The following is a 27,751-nucleotide window of genomic DNA, read 5'->3' on the forward strand; positions in this document are numbered from 1 at the left end:
CATCTGGATCAAATCATATATTGCTCTAAAATATGCATATAGACCTTTGAGCTTTCATGGTGGTTTTGTAAGCACCAACACAGTATGACAAATCCAGCTTTTGAACCTGAACCAGCTTCCCATCCCTACTGGGTAGTGACCAAAGGAATAATACTGCAGATATAAGCGGCAGAAATGAGCTTTCTCTGAAGATTGAATGGCCTCTCTCTTTGAGATAGGGTGAAGAAGTCGGCCATTTGGGAAGGGCTCAGAGTAGAACCACTGCTCCTCCCCATTGAAAGGAGCCGGTTCAGGTGGTTCAGGCATCTGACCAGGATGCTTCCTGGGTGGAGTGTTCCAGGCATGTCCCCCTGAGAGGAGGCCCCAGGACACCCTGGAGAGATCATATCTCTCACTCGGTCTGGGAATGCCTTGCTGTTCCTCCATACATGCTAGAGGAGGTGACTGGGGACAGGGAATTCTCAGCTTCTCTACTGAGGCTTAAGAAAACGTGGGATAGATTTAATCAGAGGTGGGACCAAGTCATTGTTTTGCAAGTCTCAAGTAAGTCTCAAGTCTTTATCCTCAAGTCTCAAGTCAAGTCTCAAGTAATGTCAGGCAAGTCAGAGTCGAGTCTCAAGTCACTGGTGTAAAAGTCCAAGTAAAGTCACAAGTCTGAAACTTTGAATTTCAAGTCCTTTCGAGTCTTTAAAAAAAACGAAAAAAGCATGTTGCAGTTATGCTAAATGTAAATATTAGACCATGTAATTTTAAAATCTGTGTTTTTCTCAACACATGACAAAATAGTGAACTTAGAAAATATACACAAATTGTGAAATTGCACCTCTTTAAAATGCAGCTCAATTAAACTTAGCTCCAAGAATAATTTTCACCGACAGTTCTGAGATAAGCTGCATGTCATTCTTGGATGCGGTTGTAGGACCGGCTTTAAAATCGCATGACAAAAATATCATACACATTAAAAAAACTGCATCACCAACGTAGCCTGGACAACATTTGCTAGTTAGATGAAGTCAGCTATCTCATCGTAGCATATTTATATGCATATTTATAATCATATGGTTCTTGGAGTGAGTGCATACACTCATGAAGTTTAGTAACTTCAGGTCACTGCAACAAGCCCAGGTACAGTTTACCGACGGATGGGTACAGGACCTTGAAATGCACCGTGTAGAACGAAAGACCATCGTACGTATCATAAGTTTACCAGTCTCACAAACTGTCGTCATAAATACACATTCATTAACCGTTTATTAATAGGACCTTTGAGCTCAACGGTAATTAATTAGCAGTGGAAATAATTTCTGGTAGCATCACAGAAATGTAGCAGTGACAATAATATTGTATGCTGTAATCGTACTGGGCAATTAGTGATACAAAAAACCTGTTTTATCCTGTGAATAAAAGTATATGTTTTTGTCAATGTACCATAATAACAGAAGCGAAACACAATATTGTGTCAGGACAATTCACTATTTATGCACAATAAATAAAGGAGCATAGCGCGACAATTTCTGTTCAGCGCCAGACTTGCTTGTAACCTATATCACCAATTATGTTATGAAAATGACGCATTAACTACTAAAAAACACTGACCTTCGTGTAAATGCTTGGAGCAGACTAGCCTGTTAGCTGGAGTGTTCTGGGACGTTATATTTGGTCTTTGAATGGCTGCAATCCAGGCCATCCATCGCGTCTTTGTTACTTCGGAAACATGGCTCGAACAATTTCTCTTCAACGACGTAATCCGATAACAACCGATCTCTTTACCCGTCGGCTTCCCGTGGCTGTCATGCGACCGGCTATTGCAGTTAATAATACAACAGCTTCTTGACATTTTTGTGTTTCTTTTTATCGCTGTATAACTGATTTCAATTAAAAGCCTGCGTGCGCTAGTACCTCTTGCCACGAGTTCCCAGAATCCTTTGTGGTTCTACCCCAGAATGACATCACATTTTCAATCTCTATATGCATGTTACATTTTATATTTGGGGTAAAACATCAAGTCTTTTCAAGTAAACCGGTTCAAGTCCAATTCAAGTCCCAAGTCATTGGTGTAAAAGTCCAAGTCAAGTCACAAGTCTTAGAACATTTTTTCAAGTCAAGTCTAAAGTCATAAAATTAATGACTCGAGTCTGACTCGAGTCCAAGTCATGTGACTCGAGTCCACACCTCTGGATTTAATGATAGTTTTTTCCTCTCAAACCACTTTTATTTTTAACATTTTTACTATATTTTATCATAGCAATCATATTCAGCATTTCCATTAGATTTCCCCCAATATCAAAAATATTTGTGTTATCAGCAAAAATGTGTATTTTTAATAGATCACATACCCTTCAAATGTCATTTATTTAAATAGTGAATAGTTTTGGATCCGGGACAGAACTCTGGATAACATCCAAACATGAGGAGTATTACTCTCCCATCTCACAAATTGTTTCCTGCTGGTCAAATAATTTTTCACGCAATGTAGTACAACCCCTCTGATTAAATATCGTTCCAGTTTATTAATTAATATTTCATAATCACTTGCATCAAATATTGTAAGATTTAGGAATACTCCGGCTGCATGTCGTTTCTACTGTGTAGCATTTATACCCTCCCAAAAACCCATCTCCATAGAGACTGTGTCAGCTCCCAAAAAGACAAAAAACAAACTAAAAACCAGCAACAAGCAATTTAAACACAAACAATCACAAAGAAAGCCTGATGCTTAGCCTCATCCACCCCAGCTGTGAAACTCAGAAACCAGTCTTACTTGTTATCATCTATACACCTGGGCCTTACACAGAGGTCTGATTTCTCAGACTTTTTATCTGATTTAGTGCTCAGCTCAGATAAAATAATTATTGTGGGTGATTTTAACATCCATGTAGATGCTAAAAATGACAGCCTCAACATGGCATTTAATCTGTTATTAGACTCAATTGGCTTCTCTCAAAATGTAAAAGAACCCACCCACCACTTTAATCACACTCTAGATCTTGTTTTAACATATGGCATAGAAACTGAACATTTAACAGTGTCTCCTGAAAACCCTCTGCTGTCTGATCATTTCCTGATAACATTTACATTTACAATAATTGATTACACAGCAGTGAAGAGTAGACTTTATCAAAGTAGACGTCTTTCTGAAAGCGCTGTAACTAAGTTTAAGAATATAATCCACCCACTGTTATCATCTTCAATGCCCTGTACCAACACAGAGCAGAGCAACTAACTGAACGCTGCTCCAACAGAGGTCGATTATCTTGTTAATAATTTCACCTCCTCACTACGTACGACTCTGGATACTGTAGCTCCTGTGAAAACTAAGGTCTCTAATCAGAAGTACCTGACTCCGTGGTATAATTCTCAAGCACGTAGCCTAAAGCAGATGACTCGTAAGCTGGAGAGGAAATGGCGTGTCACAAATTTAGAGGATCATCATTTAGCCTGGAGAAATAGTTTGCTGCTTTATAAGAAAGCCCTCCGCAAAGCCAGAACATCTTACTATTCATCACTGATTGAAGAAAATAAGAACAACCCCAGGTTTCTCTTCAGCTCTGTAGCCAGGCTGACAAACAGTCAGAGCTCTGTTGAGCCAACCATCCCTTTAACGTTAACTAGTAATGACTTCATGAACTTCTTCACAAATAAAATTTTAATCATTAGAGAAAAAATTACCAGTAATCATCCCACAGATGTAATATTATCTACAGCTACTCTTAGTACCATTGATGTTAAGTTAGACTCTTTTTCTCCAATTGATCTTTCTGAGTTAACTTCAATAATTACTTCCTCCAAACCATCAACGTGTCTTTTAGACCCCATTCCTACAAAACTGCTCAAAGAAGTCCTGCCATTAATTAATGCTTCGATCTTAAATATGATCAACCTATCTCTAATGATCGGCTATGTACCACAGGCCTTCAAGCTGGCTGTAGTTAAACCTTTACTCAAAAAGCATCTCTAGACCCAGCAGTCTTAGCTAGTTATAGGCCAATCTCCAACCTTCCTTTATATCAAACATCCTTGAAAGAGTAGTTGTCAAACAGCTAACAGATCATCTGCAGAGGCTTATTTGAAGAGTTTCAGTCAGGTTTCAGAGCTCATCACAGCACAGAAACAGCTTTAGTGAAGGTTACAAATGATCTTCTTATGGCCTCTGACAGTGGACTCATCTCTGTGCTTGTCCTGCTAGACCTCAGTGCAGCGTTCGATACTGTCGACCATAATATCCTATTAGAGCGATTAGAACATGCTGTAGGTATTACAGGTACTGCGCTGCAGTGGTTTGTATCATATCTATCTAATAGACTCCAGTTTGTGCATGTAAATGGAGAGTCCTCTTCACACACTGAGGTTAATTATGGAGTTCCACAGGGTTCAGTGCTAGGACCAATTCTGTTTACATTATACATGCTTCCCTTAGGCAGCATCATCAGAAGACATAGCATACATTTACACTGCTATGCAGATGACACCCAGCTCTATCTGTCCATGAAGCCAGATAACACACACCAATGAGTTAACTGTGGCTCAGGGGGTTGGGAATTGCATCTGTAACCGGAAGGTCGCCGGTTCGATCCCCGGGCTCTCTGTCCTGGTCGTTGTGTCCTTGGGCAAGACACTTTACCCTACTTGCCTACTGGTGTTGGCCAGAGGGGCCGATGGTGCGATATGGCAGCCTCGCTTCTGTCAGTCTGCCCCAGGGCAGCTGTGGCTACAACTGTAGCTGCCTCCACCAGTGTGTGGCTGTGAGAGTGAATGAATAGTGGCATTGTAAAGCGCTTTGGGTGCCTTGAAAAGCGCTATATAAATCCAATCCATTATTATTATCACCCCAACCAATCACAGCAGATGGCCCCGCCCCTCCCTGAGCCTGGTTCTGCTGGAGGTTTCTTCCTGTTAAAAGGGAGTTTTTCCTTCCCACTGTTGCCAAAGTGCTGCTCATAGGGGGTCATATGATTGTTGGGTTTTTCTCTGTATCTATGAAGCGCCTTGAGGCGACTTTTGTTGTGATTTGGCGCTATATAAATAAAATTGAATTGAATTGAATTCTAATCTGCTCGACTGATCCAATTAATGCCCGTGCAGTTGAATGGTTCAGTCTGAATCCATACTGACTGTCAGATGTTTCTGGTTTTCTGGTTTTCCCCTGGTTGTGGTCTCTTGTGATTACTGTCAAACTGCAAAAACTGGAAAAAAAAATTATTGAAACTATTATCAATTAGGGTGGCACAATAAAGTGTAATTCTGTTTGGCCTAGTGATTTTAGGATAGCCCAACTGTTGTGTTAATTCGTTCGTTTTTTATGAGTTTTTTTAATTCAACAGGACAATGTTAAAGTCACCACAGATAAATATATCTGATTTGATATAATTTGAACGCTAGACCCTGGTGCTTTATATATACAGCAAATTAGAACATTTTTTTATATTCCTTGCAAATTTCAATTGTTATACATTGACTAATAAGTTATCAAACACAGTTATCATAGCTTCCACCACCTTGTAATCTATTTTTTATCCACGTACACAGTCCCCCCCCCCCCCCCCCCCCCCCCCCTTTTCCTGGGTTGAAAAGTCCAGTTGAAAGTCCATCCCTGTTTCTGCATTAATCCATATTTCAGATACAGCAATAATTTTGAAAGCTTTTGTGAACTGATTTAAATATTCTTTAACGTTATTGATCATTTATCATTATCATTTAATGGTGTGATTAAACTGTTCATCACTGTGGCAGCAACAGCTGATGTCTTCAGTATTGGAGAAGAAATCATTCTCTGGGTCTATTTCCTTTTTCAGGTCTGAAACATTATGACCTGTGTATTGTGTATGTATACAGAATTCCATTCAATAGAATAAGAATAAATACCTTAATTCTCATGTTTAGCATTTACTTGCTAAATTTTGTAAAAGCAAAAGCTTGCAACCAACTTACAAATTTGCTCTCTAAATCCCAGCAGCAGCAGTCACTGAGGTAGCGAACCACTAGACCTCTGATGAAGTCAATGAGCAGGATGCTCGCCACTGTGAAGATCATGTCAATGATGGACAGCTTCAACATCTCCTAAAGACACAATATACACATATTCATCAGGGAAATTTACAAATACTATATACAAGTATTTTATTTTACATACACACACACACACACATACATATATATATCATATATTCCAGGCATAACATTATGACCACTGACAGGTTAAGTGAATAATACTGATTATCTCTCCTGCTACTGGGTGGAATACATTAGTGAGCAAGTTAATATTTTGCCCTCAAAGTTTGGCAAGCGTAAGGATTTGAGCAACCTGAAGGACTGGTTCAGAGGAGCTCCAAAGCTTTTGGGGTGTTCCCACTTTCACAGTTGGGAACCAGCGACAGGGTTATGGGCTCGTGTGGCTCATTGATGCACATGGCGAGGAGAGCTTGCCTACGTGTTCCGATCTAACAGATGAGCTACTGTAGCTCAAGCAATTCTGAAAAAGTGGTTCTGATAGAAAGGTGTTAGAATACACAATGCATCACTATCATTTGATGTTTTGGCAACAGGCAGGTGGTCATAATGTTTATATATATTTTTATCATTTCCACAAATATACACCGTTATCCAATCAGAAAGCAAAACCTGTCCAACATAGGTCTCCCAGCACTGATCCTGTTGTCGGGTGTTCTTTTCAAACACAGCTGTCTGGTTGTAGACGTCCCCTGAGCTGCTCCTGCTGGTTACAGCCAGCACTGTGGCGATGGTTGCTGTGGTGCTGTTGTGATTCTTAGAGAGGGAGATATCTGACACTAGGGTGGAGAGGCTGTTTCCCTCAGGATGAGATATTGTGGCCAGAAAGGAGCTGGACTCATTCCAGTTACTGTTACTCACGTGGACCTTGAAGACAGATCACAATCCATACAGCTGTGTGCTATGCTTTAATTATATGAGTGACTTCAAAGGTATTTCTTAATTCAAGGTCTGCATCCTTAGAAGCTCCATGATGACCGAGAAGGAGCTTCTTCTCTTTATCACAGCGTATTTGTGAAAAACAATGCACAAACTATAGTTCCTAGTAAGTCTAGGAAAAGATACACAAATTATAATACAGACAACTATTTTAATTGTCAGCGATGTAGTGTATTGATTTGTTAGATAACATTTACTTGTGATTAATGACAGTTTCCACCAATTAATGGTTTCTGTTAATAAATGAGAATAACCTAAGTTATGTGTGAACTTAGGTCAAGAAAAGATGTTTAAAATGCTAAAGATACTAAACTCAATTTATATATATATATATATATATATATAATTATGTATTTTTTATATATTTATATGTTTTATATATTTATACAGCGCCAAATCACTGCTCAAGATGCTGTAGATTCCCGTCAGTAACACTTTCGGTCCGCTAGTAAAACGTAGTTCTATTAATCTGCGCTCATTACTCTCGAACCGGAACCGGATGTAAGTCCCAAAAAACTGAATTGGAGAACTGAAACTGAATGGTGAGAAGTGAATCTGAAATTATTCAAGAACTAAATTTTTAAAGGATAAAATACAGTTTCAAAGCAAATGAATTCAATTTCAAAATATAAAATTCAATTTCAATTTAGTGATGATCCTTTTCAAACCAATAAATTGAATTTCAAATTAGGCTAATTCAAATTCAGTTTTTAAAAACATTTATTCAAGTTACAATTCAGATTCAATCCGAGCAATTCAAATTCAAATTTAACTTATTCAACTTCAGTTTCTGATGGCACAGATTTCAGCCCGTAGAGATGCCCTGTCTCAAAGTGAAGCTGAAAAACCTGTTCGTGCATTTATCACTTCTAGGCTGGACTACTGTAATTTGTTATGTCAGGATGTCCTAAAAACTCCCTGAAAAGCCTTCAGTCGCTCTATTCCACAGCATGTCTTTTGTTCCGTCTTCTCTCTCTCACCCCAACCAGTCACGGCAGATGGCCCCGCCAAACACTGAAGCATATTAAACTTCACACCACTAAACAGACCCAGCTTTGGTATCAAAACTGAATTGTATGTGCAGAAGATTTTAAAAGTTATACACAACTGAAGGGAAATCTGGATTTATTTAGTATCAATTTTCCATAGCATCTACACAAACTCTAAAACATGTAAGTTGGTTTTTTGACTGCTTATATTTTAATGTAAAAGCTTTAAAAGCATCACTAACTCGTTACACATCTGAAACTGTAGAATTTTGACATTTTAGACTCTTGTTAATATTTTTGCTACAGGATATTTGAGTGAGATAAAAACAATTACATTTGAGTTTATTCCTTGACTGCATTCCTTGGACCATCCTTTTCAAAAAATATTCTAGAACCACCAATGCGCAATGAATCTTGGGATAGAGTGGGCCACCAAGGTTCCGCCTCATGGATCCTTCAGATCCCGGGAAAACAGTCTTCTTCGCATTGCTGTGACATAATCAGCCTTCAAATGTGGCCTTTGAAGGATGCAACCCCTGAATTTAGACGTCTAAAATGTAGGACTGAGCATTGTAGCATATTAGCTTATTTAGCCTACACAATTAGCATTAGCATTAGTATAAAGATAGTAGAAAATGATTCCAAACTAGTTAGTTTATGTGCATAAAAAGTAAACAGAATACCTGGACACATTTTAAAGACACTGAAGATAGAATGAACTGTGTTTACCTTCTTAAAGTCTCAACTTTGGCTTTAAAATGTAGCAAAGTAATACCACTGGAATTGTGTTGTTAGCATAACAAGTTTACCAGTTATTTTCTGTCCAATGTGTTGCTCATGTCAACATTAAAATAACCTACATACTGAATTTTCACTTGAATGATATGTATCTCAGTTTAACTGTTTAAAGCCATATGTATTGTATTTGATGAGATTTTGTGAGTTAGGGACTTTTACATCAGTGATATTTCTCCCCTTAACAATCAATTCCACACTATATTTTTAAATAATAAATTGCAACAAAAAATAAATAAAATGCCTGAGTCACAATACAGATTTAAACTCATATTAATATTCATCAATATTCGCCTCTGTCAGTGCGCCCCAGGGTGGCTGTGGCTACAATGTAGCTGCCATCACCAGTGTGTGAATGTGTGTGTGAATGGGTGGATGACTGAATGTGTAAAGCGCTTTGGGGTCCTTAGGGACTAGTAAAGCACTATATAAATACAGGCCATTTACCATTTACTTTTTTAATTTCATCAGAAGGTCAACTAAATACTGCATTTTCAAAACATGATTTTTGTAGCAATTCTTCCATGGTTAAATATTTGGTAACTTGTTTGTGCTATTTTCTAGTAACTGTGGCAAAATGAATGACCAGCAAATTAAATTATTAATCTTATATTATTTTCTAAATAGTGTTCAAATTTGAAACTAGATAACTAATTCTTAACTGGGGCTAGTTAACATACTCACAGCAGAGCTCATACTGTTGACTTTATCAAGGAGAGCAATGATGAGACTGTAGAGATTCCCAAGGTATAAGACAAGGACCCTGTAAATTGATGAGCATTGTAAGACCTTTCAGTTATTATATAAATACTGCTCTAATGAGGGCTCTCATCAGATCTTGATGAATGAAATAGTCAAAGTAAAAATTGTTACTGACAAACATTGTATAATTTGTTGAGAACAAAACAACCTAACCCACAAACCAAACTAACTTTGGTTAGTAGAAACTATATTATTAATACCAGTTACCCATAAAATCACCACAAACTTTAAAAAACCATAAAACCAGTTTTTGTACTACTTAGGTTTTAAATTAAAGACTTTAAAAACATGCAGGGCCTGAGTAAGTTGCAACTCGTATCACTTGTCACATAACTAACCAAAGTTAAGGGAAAATTTTAACTTAGAATTTTTGGCATAAAAGTGTAAGGGTTCCGTTCATTTTCTGAATAGTATAGTATGCCATTATTGTGTCATTATAGGCTGTGGTTAGACAATGGTACCTGGCCAACTGGAATCGCAGTGAGGTTCGTGGGTGGTACATCTCCAGCTGAGCCACCAGTTCAAAAGCAGATGGAGCAATCATGGTGATGAGAGAAACCACTACACTCACCTGGAATGTAGATGGATACATAAGTAACTGATGGGTAGTTGGTAGTTGGAGAAAAGTTTGTTATTTTAACTGAAATGCATGTAACAAATATGTCTCATTGTTTCTAACAATTTCAGTGATTTCCGAGGGTCCTAATTAATTGATTCATTGATTAATTCATTCATTGAATGTTTATAATAACTGAACATGCTCATTAGGTGCAGTTTTCAGTTATGCGTGTGTGGCAAGAAGTTCGGCTATAAGCACCCAAGTGGCAGTGGCAGTGTACTTTTCACCACTACATCAGTCACTTTAGTGACGTAATGCTTGGATACAGCTGCTTGCCCATGAAAACCTATGAAGCTCTATGCAATGTTCCTGAGCTCTGATGGCCACTACATCCCACAGTATCCGCTGACCCCGCTTTGCAATTTTCCGTGCCTTTTTCAGTCACTTCCAGTGTGGCATAATGCCACTAGCGGTTGACTGCGGAGTATTTGATGGTTGCACGGTACTGCAATGCCCTCTCACTGAGCTCCTGAGAAAGAACGATTATTTCACAAATGTTTGTATAAGCAGTCTGCATGCCTCTACAACTGTGACCATGAAAGTGATTGGAACACCTGAATTCAATAATTTGAATGAATGAGTAAATCCTTTGGGCAACAATGTGTGTTATAAAAAACAGGTCAAAAGATGTAGGCATGTAGCAGTTTTACAGCTTCTGTTGAGAAAAAGAAATTCTGTATGTGTGTATGCACACAGAGTACACATGTACGTGTGTTGCACAGTTGATCAGCATAGCTTACACATTTTGTTGTGAGAGTGAGCTGGTTGCTGTAAGGTGACTAAAGCTCTCTAAACCTGGCAGATGGATATATACATTTAGTAGTTGCCTTCCACTGGATCCATGTCAAGTCTCCACTTTCAGTGGTTCCTTAGAACTGTATTGTATATTGGATTATCCAATTAAAATAACTGATGATAAGGATGGTGACGTCCAGTCTGTTCCTGTACCTCATTCTTCTCCCATAGCGTCAGCTCCGGCTTCTCCTGCTCCAGTTTCTGAGAACGATCCACCACAAAGTAAATGATGTATATGCTCCCTGCTAAAGAGAGGAGCACCAGGATGTTGGCCAAGATCCGTAGACTGATCAGAACTGCACTGAGGGAAAACACAGTGTCATTGGCAATGATCAGTTAGAAAAGTGGATGTAATTGTGATGCACTATTCTTAGTAGACATCTGAAGTGTATGTTGGATGTTCTGAACAACATACACTTCGGATAAGGTGTCACTGCAGCCTCTTTTTGCTATTGCTGACTCTTTCATTATTTACATAGACTTTCAAAAGGACCACCTTCAGCCATGAGTCTGTCTGTAGGATTTTAGCCTCCCTATACCAACACTGAACCTAGAATATAAAATGTCAAGGATTTGGACATGTATAGATTTTAAACATTAGAAAATCTTTGGGTTTAATCAACTTAGACTTCTGCCTAAAGTAAAGTATTGTAGCTCAGTGTCACCAATGATTTACATGTCACTGCCATTTTCAGTTTCAGGACATGCACTTGTTTTTCAAGGAATTGTGGCTACTTAAAGATCTGTATCCATCCATCTCCTGTCATTTATCCAAGCACAGCAGTCTAAGCAGAATTTACCTCCCCTTCCCCAGCCACCTCATCGTTATCTTCTGAGATAATCTAAGAAATCTCTTCAAGTCAAGTCAAGTCAAGTTGGCTTTATTGTCACTTCAACCATATACAGATAGTACACAGTGAAGCGAAACAACGTTCCTCCAGGACCAAGGTGCTACATGCAACATAAATTTACAACATAAATTAACAGAAAACACTAAACTAGCTAACTAAGAGGCCTAGTTAGCTGGCTAGCAGAGACAAGACAGACTGACCTAACATAAATTACAACATAAATAACAAAAACTAACTATCTAAGGAAGACTTTTTTTTTTGTTAACAGACAGCAGACAACAAAGTGCACGTGCAAATGTGCAAACAAGAGCAACAAAGTGACAGTGTGACAAAAAAACACACACAACGTAACATAATAATAAGGTTTTATGATGATGAGTTGAGGTAGTGGAGGAACAGTAAACATTCCTTAGTGTAGCAGCAAAAGGCATCTTTCAGCATGCCTTGAGCCTAGCCTGAGGTACCTGCCCATCTTACAATGCTGTGATTGCAGCCATTCACCAAATCAATGGTTTTTGATCAATGGTCATGAATATTTGCATATTAATGATCATGAAACTGACCTCATAGCCCATTGTTCATTCTGTGGGCTGGTTTCAGTCATTATGCACTAAATGTACTGTTTATAAGGTTGGGGAAACCTGCAGTCAGCTGAGGCTGAAAAAGTCACTTGGCTGAGTGACGAAACGCTTCTGCATTGAACGCTACGTCCAGATGAACAGAAGCAACTTCTTGGGGTAGTAAATAAACAGTCACTCACCTATAGCTTCAATAGACTGAGCTGGAGGAAGCTGGACAAACAGAAAACATACAAAACAATGCTCACAAACAAGCACTTACAGACTGGTATCCTTCTTCTTTTCTTGCTCCTCGACAATGGCTTCCTGTGCAGAAAAATATTGATAGTCACTTGTGCTTAGGTCATAATTTAAATATCTTGTTCTTAAAAAAGAAATTAATTGCACAGTTCAAGTTACATTCTTCTCTGACCCTGATGTTGTTAACAATGGCAGCTCCTTTGCTCTCTGCAGCCTCTGGGTTTCCTATCAGGTAATCCCAGGCACAGAACACTCTCCAGCAGAAAGTGAAGCTTTCATCAGAAGCACTGGCCAGGCTCAGGCGTGAATTCTTTGCCATTCTGCAGAAATATTATTTTTCAGGGCATGTTATCAGACGATATATTTTGCACATCTTGTTTTTATTTTAATAATAACAGTCCTTCACCATCAGTGAAGCATTAACAGCAACAGGGAGAAGAGAACAATGTGATGCCTTGTGCGATGTTATGCTGGGAAACATTGGGTCCTGACCTTTTTATTTTATATTAAGTTGCTGATTATTAAATGTTGCAAAGATTGGAAATTATGCTAAACATTACTCTGACCATGTTATTGTGAAATGTTATAGATTCAGTAGGGATAAGTAAAGATTAGATTAACTTTTAACTCTTTTTTCCCAGTTTTTCCTCAATTTTTAACAAACTTGAAATCATTCTAAGACATCACATTGCTAACCCATCAGATAATTATAGCATCAGTATAAGTTTTAAAGAGCATAATGATTACTTTCGCAACAGAATGATGAAACTGTAGGCAAAGACAGCCATTCCAACCAGGAAGTAGGCAAGGGGTAATCGGTACCCTGCACTGCCGATTTTCCTCACCCTGCCATAGTAACCATAGAATAACACAGAGTACTGGAGGTAGCCCTGTGACGAATCAAAGACAACACATTTTCACAAACACACATGGCAATGCACACAAAGAGATAAAAATGGTGAAAAGGAAAACAGTAAAGGAAATCAGTTGGAGCATGATCATTAGTATCCATTAGATGAAATGTTTATATAGGGATGAAAGAATTATGTCTTTACTTGCTCAGTCCTATATTCTAACTCTAATGCAACTTTTGGACTGGAAGAGGTTTCGATCGGTTTTATCTTAATTGGTCAGAAAGGGAGTAAAACAATGTTTAAATAATGTTCTAGTCTATCTGTAAGTAATGTGCTATTGATAGAACAGTAAAAAGAAAGAAGCTTGCCCCAAGAGACCAGATGGTGTCCAGGTCCTGGGCTGAAGCCAGGTGTTCCTTGGGAATAGTTTTACTTCTTGTTGTTCCAAATGGTGCTCCAGCCAGCAGCTAGTGCACACAAACATAGTTCAGTGCACTGTAATTGTAATAAATAAAATGCATTTCAGTCATGTTATCTACAGGTGACCATATCTATTTGGTGGTATGACTCTTCTGGGACTTCCCCTTCCTTCATCCAGAGCCAGAGAGCAATAGCAAGACTTGACAATTCGTACAAGGACATCAGTTTCGCTGACAGCTGAGCTGAGCTGATATTAAGATCGCCTACTGATCTGCAGCTGGACTTTGTAACATTATGCTTGATTTTTTTAGTCCATGCCTCCTGGTTACGGTTTTGCTAGGTTTAGGCACATGGCAGCGTTAGTGTTAGGTAAAGATCAGTGCAAGGTTACAGAAACTCTGTTGTGATTTTTAAAATTAAAAAAAACTTGGTGTTACTGTTGGATTTTTGATAACCCTTTCATCCCTCCATCCATCTACCTGCATAACAAGATAATTTAATACAATATAATAGCCCTTTATTGACATTGTACATGTACAACCTAACTGTTGGTGCTCCACAACAACTGTGCAGGTGTGAAGCATAAATAGTAAGACAGCAGGGATAAAAAGACATGAGAAATATATACAATAGAAGAACAAGTTGCAAAGGACTTGGTCTGAGTAGCCTCTGAGTGTGAGTGGCCCGAGTGATGAGGTTTACTTAGACAGTTGTTCAGGTGTTAACAATACAAATGGCCTAGCAATGTCAAAGCATCCCAAATGGAAAAGATATACAGTATATAAATCTTATAAAGTTTGTATCTGTCTTGTGTGAAACTTGTATGAAAAGCATACAAGAGTAAAAACAGATATAAGATCCCTTGAAAAATTATATAATGAAACTTGTATGTTTTGTATACTTACTAAAACAATATATGAAAGTAATGAGAAAGTGGCCACTTTCATGAGTAAATCATGTAAGTTTTTACTATTTCTTTTCCATATGGGATGTGAGGGGTTGTAGATCTGCCTTTTGGAATGAGCTTAAAGATCGTCACCCAGAAGCTTTGTGAGTATTATTATTTTCAAAAATCAACCAACTGTTGGTGTGATTATTATAAAACAACAACCAGGAGGAGCATGTTAATGATTTAAAGGTAGTACCGTAGAAACAAAGAACACAATTTGAAGCACAGTGCGCCATATTAGATTGAAATCTTGCACTGTCCCCACAGTCAAATACGGAGGTAGAAACATTGTTACCAACAAGGGTTTCTCCACCATGTTTTCCCTGGGGATCAAATACTTCTTTCAGTTGGCCATGCAAGTCAATTTCTAACTTTTAGCCAATATGTTTTCTACTGGGGTTTTTTTGATTAAAATTAAATGTTTGTTTTTTGGAGGATGTTAATTTCTTTATAAGTGAGCAAACCTACAGCTTCAGCAGCACAGGCTCAAACAAGCCTGTGTTCCACTGTGTGCAGTACATTGAACAACTGAACATTGAACATTGACTGAGGAGCACTGTAAATGTTTTTGAGAGTGTGTTATTAAAGAAAGACAGTGATAACTCCGGTGGACTGACCCTACATTCAAACTCTGTTGAATAATTGGTAAATGGACTGGTTCTTTAATACTCTATGTCAAACTTGCCTCATTCACACAAACACTGTTTTTTCTGTACTCTTTCTATGCTAGTGATTTCTATTTAACATTAACATGCATTCATGCTCCAATGGATGCATTAGAGAGCAACATGGGTTTAGTGTCTTGCCCAAGGACATTTGACAAGAAGAGCTCAAACTACCAAGCTTCTGATTAGTAAGTGGCCTGCTCTGCTACCTGAGCTACGGCCACCCACTCAATTCCCAGTACAATACAGAAACATGAAAATGAGAACCTATAATGTTTGATAGCAAACAATATTATTCACTAAGCAAGGTGAGATAAAGGTGAGACGTGCAAATAGGAACAGCAGAGTGGTAATTCCAACAAACCATGAAGTGAGAAAGCAGAAAAATGGAGGATCAAGATATGCAGTGGGAATGACATTGTAAGTTATGTCTGAGAAAATTGCTTGTGTCTGCATGTCAGTGTTAGATATATATCCAGGTGCACCCCCATCCCACTATTACTGTCCGTGCCTTGCCTTGCAAATATTCTATAATCTGTACTAAAGGACAAATCAACAATATATTTACTGGGGTAAAAATTAAATACAAAACTCATCATTGACCATTTGTGTAGGTTTTATTATTTAAGATATTTAACATTTAAATTTAAAAGAAAAGAAAAGGACAGGATATGTGCTGAAAGAGTCCTGCAAGAAAATATTGTCAAACAGTACAGTACAACAAATACCTGAGGAAAACTAAGCGCTTAAATACACTCAAGGTAATTAGGGAGAGGGGAGGAAGCTGGGGAAGACAAGACACAGGTGGATAAAAGATCAAATCTAGCTAACGAGAGAAGGGCAAGCAAAACTAAAGACAATGCACACAACATTACCATGGTAACAAATGAAAACAGGACGTAACTAAACACAGGACACAAGAATGCAAACTTGATATGGAGAACACAGATGGGCAGAAAACATCCAACTATGAAAACAAAATACAACCTGAAAATATCATGGACCCCCCGAAAAACAAAACAAAACAACAAAACAACAAAAAAAAAACCAGAAATTAAGGCTAGAATATGAAAATCCAAACAAGAATAAAGAGGGATATGCAGAGGGTATAATAACAAGTGCAGGGTCAAAGACCCCAGATCATCTGACAGATGACAGTCGATCCAGCACGAACTATATGCTTTATCAAAAATGGATCTTTTTTGGTGGTTTTGGTGCAGACTCGTCAAACTCTGGACTTAAATGTAACTGATATCTGTAAAGAAGAGTGGAGCAAATTCCAGCAGGATGTGAAAGACTCATTGCCAGTTAAACTCAACATTTTCACAGCACCGTATGAGAAATAGAAGTTAACACGCATTTATGAATAGAAAATTGCTATCATAGATATCTCTAAGAGTCATAAATCTTGCAATGAGTCTGAATTAGTTGGCGCCAATGAGTGCAATTCATCTATGATATCTCTCTGTCCAGCAGGGGACTTAACTTAGCTGCTGCTAAGTGGTTGTATTAGGATTATATTCCTGTATAAAAGCAAGGTTGTCAAGTGCCTGTGTAGTTTTGCAGCTGGATTACCATTCTAAAGAAACTAGAACTTTCTAGTCCATCCATCCATATATGGTATGAGAGATTTTCTGACCTCTGGTAGGACAATGAAGGCTCCAGTCATGATGGTGAGAACAATGTTGATCCCAAACAACCAGCGGAGGAAGATAAAGTAGGAGGCCACGCCTGACCCAAAGTGACCTCAGCAAGTCAGAGGAAACATCAAAATAAGACTGATTAATACGTTGCACATAGTTCACACACAAACACTGCTGTAGGTGTACACCACTGACAGTAATGCATTTTAATGGTGCTGTTTGATCAAAAAGCTTGGTGGTTTCTTTCAAAGCTTAATCTAACTTAATAATAAACACAGCTCACCGAATAAACTTTTCACATTCATGGTGCCTGGAAGCAAACACTATTTGGTACATTAATGACAAAGAAATAAAAATTTGTTTTTGAGAAAAATATGTCAAATTAGGCAGTTGTACTGGGCCAGCTTACTGTGGTGGCCTAATACGCCATAACACGACTCCTCTCCGGACAACCATCCAAGCATATAACACTTTGGATATAACAGTCTGTTGGACTGTGTTCTGCTGTACCACAAATTTGAATAGCTTAAACACGTAACCAGCAGTATCCTTGGATCTGTTGTGCTGTTGTTCTTGATATGCATTTAAATCAGTGTGTTATTTTCTCTTGAATGGCCCCAGTTCACAACAACGTCTCTTCAAAGTCCATATGCTTATGGTAATGTGTTGATTCTGAGCTAAAATCACAAATATTTCTTTGTTGCTAAATCCAGTTTAATAAGGCCATCTAATGTTTGAATATATCACAGCAAAGCCGATGTGGAAAGCAATGACTTTCCTTGATGAAAAGATGCTATTTTCAAAGTTATTTCTAGCAAATTTCCCATTTTCTGTCCTGTTGAACATCATGAGTGATTTCTTATCCCCCCCCCCCCCCCCCACACACACACACCCTGCTCCTTTGTTCTTTTCTTTTTAGCCAGCAGATGTAGGAAACACGTTTTCATGAACAAAGAAAACAGATAACTCACTTTCAATTTTCTTGATCCTGACTTCCCAAGGAATGAACAGCACCACAATGTTGTAAAGCAAACGGGAAAGTTTCTTCAGCAGCTGCAGGAGAGAATCAAGCTGAGAAACACTGACAGAGGTTTAACAAAAAACTACTTCTACCATTGTTTCTGTGATGAAAAGCTCTCAGTAAAGTCTAAAATTATAACAGCAGTTACATTTTTTATTTATTGTGTGTTGATGAACTGTCTAATTTTCAATTTTCAGCATATAATAAAGTAGCAGACACCTGAGATCTGAAACAGTGTGGCTGTATCATTTTTAGAGTGCTGAAAGATAAGAAACACAACTAAGCTGTTAATTGTCAATCAAGAGAAGGTCAGCTGGGCCATTGATTCTGATTTTCAATTAACCGTGAGCCAAACTGTAGAACTGATACCTGATCGTCAGACTGCTCACTGAAAGTCAATTTATTCTAATGGGTGGGAAGCAGCCCAAACATTGAATTAACTGCGCCGTAACATGGGCTATAAATTCACTTGTGCTGCTCCATGGATTATTGCAGCACAACTATCTTTCTCACTGTCTGACTTAATCTTTTTGCAAATACGAATAAAGAGTTATACACATGTGTGTTCAGCCCACAGAGGAGAAGAGCCTTGAAAGATCAAAACTCAGCAGCCTTTATATAAGAAATCCAACACAATTTACTGTTTTGGCTGTAATCATCAGGCCACTGCAGTGCAGAGAAATAAAACTGCCCTGAAATAGCACTTTATCCTGTTGTGGACAAGATCTATAATGCACTATAAATACATTAAGCAATCTGTTTCTCCAATCTCCAGTCCAGCAGGATTAGATTGTTAGGGCAAAAAAAAAAGTCAGTGGATGAAAGGCTGGTGGACGTACATCAGCTCCTGCGGTCTGGTAACCTCTGGTTCTGGTTAGTCGGCCCTCATATCTCAGAACAATCTCTCTGGCCTGCCTGGGAATCACACAGATAAAGTCCACCAAGTACATTTATTTATTTAAACAGAAAAAGATCTTTCCATTCAGTTACTTGCATTTTTACAAATGAAAATTTTGTGAATACTTACGCAGTACACATAATCAAGTGCAATCAAGTAATCAATAACCAAGTGAGCATAACTCTAAATTAAATGAAATCTTAATTAAATGTTCTTGAAGTAGCCCCAACATTTTTACATCACAAAGATTTTCAATATATAAATATTATTTCTCTGATTCAAGTAATCAAACCTGTTTTTGTTATGGCACAAGGAACAACTAGGAAGCCACTGAGTACTGAGTGTGTGAATTGTATAATAATTTACAGACTTTCAAGGCTCAAAAAAGAAACTCCGGCTTTACAATAAATGCATGTTCATTTACAGGGCTGAAGAACAACTCGTGTCTGGAAATGTGGGTAAAAAGCACAAATTTGTGGTGTGAAATAAATTGTTCTTGCAGTGGAAATAATTACACTCACCCTGAGATTAAAGGGGGTTTAAAACTGCACGCTAGCATCCCATCCCTGATGATGGTAATAAAACCTCTGCGGTAATAGCAAACTGCCCATATAAAACCTGTTATTCATGGCACACACTCAGCACATCTCAGGAGCTCTCTATCTACTCCCTCTGTCTTTCTGTGGCTCAGCTTGTTCTCTGTTAGTAGTCTCAGTCGGTACTATTTGTTGATACTATCAAAAAAATTACATTTCCTTATGCAAAAAGATATAATTGGTGAAGGTAAAATTAAATGTGTCCCTCATATATGCTCTTTGTGTACAGTGATGTGAAAACCCTCCCACCTTCCTTTAGTTCCAAGGTTTTATGTACAAGGAAATAATTAAAAATAATCTGGTATTTACCACATTCTAAAATTACAGTGTAACGTGCCATGTAATTGCATGGCATATCACCCTGTGTGCGTGTGTAGATGCTTAACTTGTTTCAGCCAGCTTAAAACAGGCTTATCTGTTTCCTGTCACTGGCAGTACTTTCCTCTCCCTTTGTCACCACATTGTTGCCCTAATCTGTGTCAAAACCTAGCTGCTGTGTTGTTTGAGTACTTACCTGTCTGGCCAAGTCTCTCACACACTCTCAGTTGCAAACTGTTCTAGAGGCTTTGACATTGCAAAGCTGGCCCTGTGGAAAAAGTGATATCCTGACACGTGAAAGAATTGTAGTAAACATTTTTGCTGGAGTCATTCTTGAAATTGTTCATTAAGCCCTGTAGAACCTTTCTCAGCTGCATCTGAGTCCTCTGAAACTTTGACAGTTCTGTAGTAGATTTGCTAGTGTGCTTGGGATCATTGTCCCAATTGCACCATTACACAATTTTGGCCTAGCTTTGCAACAGATGCCCTTATATTTGACTTTAGAATGCTTTTGTATAATTTGCTTGCTTTAATATGCACTATATTGCCAAAAGTATTCACTGACACATCAAAGTGACTTTAAGTGTTCCAATCCATTGTTGTTGATCAATGGTCATGAGAATTTGCATAATTATGACTGAGGAACTGACCTCCCAGGCCAATGTTCCTTCAGTGGGCTGGTTTCAGTCATTATGCAAATGTTCTGTTTATAAGATTGGAAACCTGCAGTCAGGTGAGACTGAAGACGTCACCTGGATGAGTGATGAAACATTTCTCCCACAAAACGCTACGTCCAGATGAACAGGATCAACTTTTGGAGTGTTCCAATCCATCTTCCATTTCAATTCACTTTTATTTATACAGCACCAAATCACAACAGTGCCTCAAGATGCTTTATACTGTGAGGTAGACCCTACAAAAATACATACAGAGAAAAACCCAACAATCATATGACCCCCTATGAGCAAGCACTTTGGCAACAGTGGGAAGGAAAAACTCCCTTTTAACAGGAAGAAACCTCCGGCAGAACCAAGCTCAGGGAGGGGCGGGGCCATCTGCTGCGACCGGTTGGGGAGAGAGAAGGAAAACAGGATGAACGTGTAACGTAATCAAGCCATGTAATAACAACATGTGCCGGAACATAATAGTGCAAAAGTAACATGACGAAACTCTCTTCAGACAGTGAATGCATTGATTCTTATATAGCACTTTTCTACTCTCCTGGATTACTCAACATGCCACATTCACCCAATCGCACACTTTCTCTAGACTGAGTGCTTCCTAACTATTTTCATACACAGACTCGCAGATTGGAGAAGCCGGGGATCGAACCACTAACCGATCAGTCGGCAACCTGCTCTACCTCCTGAGTTACAGCCAGCCACTGGCAAAGATGAGTAAAACCTCACTAGGTTTTGGATAAAGTGTACACTCACAAACCTGTCAAATCTGCATTTGAAACGTTGGCTACCATAGCAATATCATATTGCAACATGGCATTTGGGTCTTCTGACTGAAACAGAAAAATAGGAACATAAATAGTGCCATCATTACCAGACCTGGCCCACATTTACTTGGCATACACCCTGCCATGACACTAATCAGTCAGAAGTGCCAGTTTGATGCCAGATCCAGGGAAGACCTGTTTTCTATGAGCCTGGGCCACATAAATCAAACCACAATCGGGCCAGATGTGGCATGCCATCACATAAACAGTGGCGTCATTACTAGACCTGGCCCATATCTGGATGACATACGTCTTATCATGCCAGAAGTAAACCAGCAGTGCCGACTTGATACCAGATCCGGGCCAGACCTGCTTGCTATGTGGGTAGTGAGTGAGAAAGGTGACTGAAAAGGAAATACTCAATGCATCATGGGAATCCCCGGCAGCCTACGCCTATTGCATCATGACTAAGGGAGGATTTATGGTCACCTGGTCCATATACCAGATTTTCAGGGCCGAATACACTGACCTCAGTTTTATCTGAATTAAGAAGCAGAAAGTTAGCGGCCATCCGGGTCTTTATGTCTTTAAGACATTCCTGCAGTTTAACTAATTGGTGTGTGTTATCTGGCTTCATGGACAGATAGAGTTGGGTGTCATCTGCATAGCAGTGAAAATGTTTGCTATGGATGCATTGAACTATCTTACGGCCATACCATCCTGAGCGCGCCCGATCTCATCTGATCTCGGCATCTTCCATGGCTACAGCTGTTTAAAATCAAGCACCTAGGCTGCTACTAATGCTTCTGTGAAAGAATGATTCATTCTCATGAGCTCACTGAATTCCAATGTGGTACTATGATAGGATGCCACCTGTGCAACAAGTCCACTTGTGAAATGTCCTTGCTGGGTATTAAAACAAAGTGGGAATGATTGGGAACGATAGCAACTCAGCCACAAAGTGGTGGGGTATATAAATTACAGAGTGTGGTCAAGAGATGCTGAGATGCATAGTGCACAGAGGTTGCCAGGTTTCTGCAGAGTCTAATGCTACAGACATCCAAACTTCATGGCCTTCAGATTAGCTCAAGAATAGTTTGCAGACAGCCTCATGGAATGGGTTTCCATGCCCACTACATCCAAGCCTTACATCACCAAGTGAAGTGCAAAGCATTGGATGCATTGGACTCCAGAACAGTGGAGATGTGTTCTCTGGAGTAAAGAATCATGCTTCTCCATCTCCATCAGTTTGGACTTGGCATTTGCAAGGAGAACAGTACTTGTTTGACTGCATTATGCCAAGAGTAAAGTTTGGTTGAGCAGGGATTACGATGTGAGCTTGTTTTTCAGAAAGTAACTCTTAATGCTTTAGGATACCAAGACATTTTGGACAATTTCATGCTCTCAACTTTGTGGGAAAAGCTTGAGGATGGCCCCTCCAGTTCCAAATTGACTGCACACCAGTGCACAAAGTAAGGTCCAGAGACTGGACCCTGCTGTGAACCAAGCCTTGTGGTCCAACACTTGTGTCTCACCTCACTAATATGCTTCTGAAAGAATGGTCCGAATTCACACAAACACACTCCTGAACCTTGTGGAAAGCCTTCCCAGAAGAGTTCAAGTTGTTATAGCTATAAAGGCAACACCATATTAAACCCTATGGCTTAAGAATAGGATGTCACTCAAGTTCATATGCATGTGAAGATAGATGAGTGAATATTTTTGACAATAAAGTGTAGTGCTTTCCTAGTCCTACTAATCAAATAAAAAGTGCTATACAACAAATCAGATTTGATCTCCAAAAGTTGGTTCTGTTCATCTGGACGTAGTGTTTTCAGTGGGAGAAACGTTTCGTGCAAATGTACTGTTTCTAAGATCGGGGAAACCTGCAGTCAGCTGAGACTGAAGAAGGCACTTGGATGAGTGATGAAACGTTTCTCCCACAAAATGCTACGTCCAGATGAACAGAACCAACCTTTGGAGATTTACTTACCTGGATGATTGAGAATGCATCAAGATGAAATCAGATTTGAATTATACATCCATTGATATTGACTGATTTTATACACTTCAAGCACTTCATCTACCAAAAGTTAATGGCCAATTTAAAATTACAAATAACAATTATACTGCAAAGCTAGAGTACCCAGAGTTAAATGAAATGATTCTTATATAGCACTTTTCCACTCTCCCAGAGCACTCAAGCCGTTTTATATATGCCTCATTCACCTATTCATACAAGCGTTTTCTTCTAGGATTAAGGGCTTTTTATCTACCAATTACACACATTCATACTCCAGTGCATCAGAGAGAGCTTGGAGTTAGCCCAAGGATATTTGGAATGGAGACTGGATCAGCCAGGGATCCAACCACCAAGCTTCTGATCAGTAGATGACCTGCTCTACCTCTAGATTGTTGGATCAGCCAGGTGACGTGCTTGGCCTCAATTCGTTCTGTCTGCCTATTCATCTTACCCTGGAATAATCATTGTTTCTGTGCAGAGCTCTCCCTGTGTCTGGAACCAGTAAACACTAAGAGACTGTGAGTGTGAGCCTTAGGACCGCCTGCAAAACCTCAGCACATCAGTAACAGTGACATTTATTTTTATTATTTTAAGTAAAAAAGGCTGTGTGGGTCTATCCTCCTCCCAGCTTATAACAGAAATCTCCATATAGAAAGGTGCATTTTAGGTTTTTATATTTTATGCTCAGTTTTCCAATAATACAGTTTTATTTGTGGCGAGGTGTTTTAATGATGTTTTATTGCTTCTTTTTGTTAAGAAATGGTTTGAAAAATTCCTCCACAGCTGGTCGTTGTGTGCTAATAATAAATAATTTTTGCAATTTAGCAAATATCAATTTAACTACAGAAGAAATAATATTTTACAATTCTTCAGCCAGGAAGGAGGCCAGAAATGTGAAGATGTCCGTGTAATGTGCAGATAGGCAGCATAAATGTTGTGTTTTAATCTGATCCAATTTATCTTACTTACTAAACAGTGCTAGTTATCCTATGGAAGCTGTAAGGGTGCACTTAGTTTTTCGCACACTGCTTCTGAATTTTGGCTGAATTTTTCTGAAATAAGTGGTGTTGTTTGTGTGCGTATGATAATGCAAGGTGGCCATCTCTGTTCGCCATTCTGTAAAAGCATGCCACTCTTGTATGTAATATCAGAAACACTTTTAAATGTAATGCAGTCCTCTTCAAACCATACATATGTATGTATGTTAGTGACAGATAAAAGAATATTTAATTATTCATATGTCTGCAGTATGAGCATATATCTAGGAACCTATATATATATGGTATATATACCATATACACAGTACACAGAGAATAAGAAAAGCAACAGAGTAGCAGTCTACACAGAGATCCCAATCAAAAAGATGGTTACTTTAGGACTTTGAGTTTGCGCCTCATTGGCCAGGGCCTAGTCCGAATATTGGCGATGATCTCCTTCTGGTACTGAATGTTTTGGAACATCTCCTCTGGATCATTGCTGTCCACCCTCTCATCTACTTTGTCTTCTTCATCTGAGGAGCTACAGAATAGGACACATGGGCAAAGGGAAATATGGTTCTGTGTTACTCTGTTACAAAGGATGGATCTAAGAGGTTTCAGTGTGGAAAAAAAACATGGCTGCAATGTCTCTACTTTGAGATAATATTTTTCATTTGATGTGTCATATTAATCTATATTTCCAGTCAGGCTCACTTTATACAACCCCCGTTACAAAAATTGTTGGGAGGCTGTGTAAAATGTGAATAAAAGCAAATAATTTGAAAATGTCATAAAGTGAGAACATTTTTAAATGGAGCAAATGTAACATATAAAGGAAAGTTGTGACAGGGATACATCTATAGTTGTGTAGTATTTGCATTTTTTTAACGACATTCCCTAAACACCTGGGAACTTATGAGACCACGTGCTGGACTTTTGGGAGAGGAATGTTGTCCTATTCTTGTTTCAAAACTAATTCTAGCTGCTGAACAAGTTATAGCTAAGTCGTTTAGGAAACTCCCCAGACCACTGAGAACTTGTGGTCAATCCTCAAGAAGCAAGCAGACAGAGAAAATCCCACTAATTCTGACAAACTCCACGCATTAACTTTTCAAGAATGGGTTGCTATCAGACAGGAAGTTGATTGGCAGCATGTCAGGGTGAATTGCAGATGTGAAGCAGCAAATTTTAGAAAACCCAATACTTGTGTCACACTCAGATTTTCCAGCCACAACTGTACTTTTCAGCACGGATGGTGGTTTTCAAAATATGCAAGATATGCAAGCTGCCAATTCAATAAGAACTAATGAACCCCGAACAATCACAAATGGTAATTTTGGGCCCAAGAAAACCAAGAACCACCAGGTAAACACCCCCCTCTCCAGCCCACACAGAAGAGGCCCGAGCCACCCCAGACACAACCCCCAGGGGACCAGGTCAGAAGCCATGCCACGGACAGAGACAAATACACATAATGACATGCATAAAGACACACCAACCCACTAATGGATGTGCATGAGAACTGAGCGATGGACAGATCACAATCCTGTTTTTCAATTATGAATCATTCTTTTGCACATGTAGGTATTTCTAAGTTCAGTTGATTGGGTTACAATCTTGCCTCTATGATGGACTGCTGATATTCAAGAAATTGCTGATTTCATATTTTGAAAAAGGTTCTTGGAATTAATTTTTTTTTAGCCATTGCTCCCATCTCTTTTTGTTTCTGCCATTTATTAAAGCTTGATGAGGCAGCAGCCTCATGGCATTTCATATGTTTGGTTACTTTGAGCCATATGAGGCCAAGTTAGAAGCACCGGGAATGAGATTTAGCAGCTCTAAGTCTTGGTTGTCGCTGGTATTCTTGTACTTATGTTTATGTTTTCTGTATGTTGAGATATCTAAACTTATTTTAATGTGATTATTGAATTAAACTGAAACTGTGAAGTAGGTCGCAAGTAAATTATTCAGTTGCTGTTATTTCTATTTATTAATTTTTATTTTATTGAATTTTTTTCCTAAACAAAAAACACCCTTGTCGATGGTGAATTCAGAAGCAGTACATTGATTTTCCACAAAGGAGAGATTTCATATGCAGAAAACTATCTGACAAAAACTATGACCAATATGATTGTCAGATGCAGTACTTACAGCTTACAAATAGTGTATCTCCAGTGGTTTTCTACCATTAGATAGCCCATTAATACAAATGCATTTGCTATGTTGTTAATTGTTGTAGTAAATTTGTAGTTCACTTTTAATAAGAAAGCATTGAAGAAGACAGCTGTTTGCTGTATCTCCAAAAGGAGTGAATCTAATTGTTCTGTGTGTAAACACTTATGGTAATAAATGAGTAACATAAATTATTTTAGCTGAAATATGGAATGCAAAAGTCATGACTGAATATATCCCCATTACAGAAGAACAGCTCGATGCAAGCATTTCTATACACAAACAATATTCACTGTCACAAAGCTATTATGCAAATATGCATCACAATCAATAAGGGACGTCAAATGATGGTATTTTTTCCATATATCATTCATGCAGTACATTTCAAACATCAAACAAAAACTCATCTGTATGCTCTCTGTACCTCTTTGTGTTTGCTTTCCAGGAGTCAGACTCTTTAGTAATATTAATTAATGAGCCAAGCAAAACAAATGTATTTGTAGAGGAATGTAAAAATCTTTGCAGTGAAAGAGCAGCTATAAACAGATAGACAGAGAGATCCGAGCAGCGAGGAGTTCCACAAGTGCTGATAGTAGTAAAAGTGAAGAAAGAACAGAGAGTAGACTCACCCCTCCTGGTGGTCCTGGTAGGCAGAATAAATCCTCCTGGAGGTTTTCCTGATACTCTTGTGTCTCCTGGCTGCAGACAGAGACCTGCTGCTCCCATCTAGAGACTCAGACACTGTACTCATGCTGTCTCTACTCAGAGAATGTGCACGATTGTGTGTGAATAATCTGTGTTTGTGTGTGTATCAGGGTGAGAGCTCTACTTGAGCACCTGTGCTGTCTGCTGCTCTGGCTCGACACTACAGCAGTACAGGCTGAAACTCACTCACTCAGCTGGCCAGTCACAGTCTACACTGACTGCTTAAAGGGACAGTAACAGAGAGATGTGAATACGCTCACCAAACATATACCAGCTTTCTGCTGATCAACAATTTCTGAAATGGTTCTTAATTTGACATATGTTCAAAATTCTGATTCATTTGTTTTATTACTACTATATAATATAATAACAAATATATAGTTATAATCAATCTATGTCTGTGAATTGCTGTAACTTCTTGATTGCTGATCAACTATAAAGTTAATTGCTCATTATTTTTATTCTTGGAAAGAAAAGAACGTTGTTTTA

At 38.6% G+C, this 27,751-nt stretch overlaps 1 protein-coding gene across 1 annotated transcript in view; it reads right to left on the reverse strand.

Annotated features, from left to right (window-relative positions):
* tmc3 (transmembrane channel like 3) overlaps window positions 1–27,395 on the reverse strand; it is a 40,685-nt gene extending 13,290 nt beyond the window's left edge. The window contains exons 1-14 of the mRNA XM_026186713.1: window positions 27,187–27,395; window positions 24,780–24,926; window positions 18,966–19,041; window positions 18,077–18,158; window positions 17,102–17,208; window positions 13,797–13,895; window positions 13,322–13,464; window positions 12,747–12,894; window positions 12,597–12,640; window positions 11,059–11,206; window positions 9,953–10,062; window positions 9,414–9,492; window positions 6,619–6,873; window positions 5,929–6,057 (exon numbers count right to left, since the gene is read on the reverse strand). Of these exons, the coding sequence (XP_026042498.1) occupies window positions 5,929–6,057; window positions 6,619–6,873; window positions 9,414–9,492; window positions 9,953–10,062; window positions 11,059–11,206; window positions 12,597–12,640; window positions 12,747–12,894; window positions 13,322–13,464; window positions 13,797–13,895; window positions 17,102–17,208; window positions 18,077–18,158; window positions 18,966–19,041; window positions 24,780–24,926; window positions 27,187–27,308 (1,689 nt within the window). The 5' untranslated portion in view covers window positions 27,309–27,395. The remainder of the gene's footprint in view (window positions 1–5,928; window positions 6,058–6,618; window positions 6,874–9,413; window positions 9,493–9,952; window positions 10,063–11,058; window positions 11,207–12,596; window positions 12,641–12,746; window positions 12,895–13,321; window positions 13,465–13,796; window positions 13,896–17,101; window positions 17,209–18,076; window positions 18,159–18,965; window positions 19,042–24,779; window positions 24,927–27,186) is intronic.
* Between the last annotated feature and the right edge of the window lie 356 nt (window positions 27,396–27,751).

The sequence above is a fragment of the Astatotilapia calliptera genome, chromosome 1 (genome assembly GCF_900246225.1).
Source record: "Astatotilapia calliptera chromosome 1, fAstCal1.2, whole genome shotgun sequence".
NCBI lineage: Eukaryota > Metazoa > Chordata > Actinopteri > Cichliformes > Cichlidae > Astatotilapia > Astatotilapia calliptera.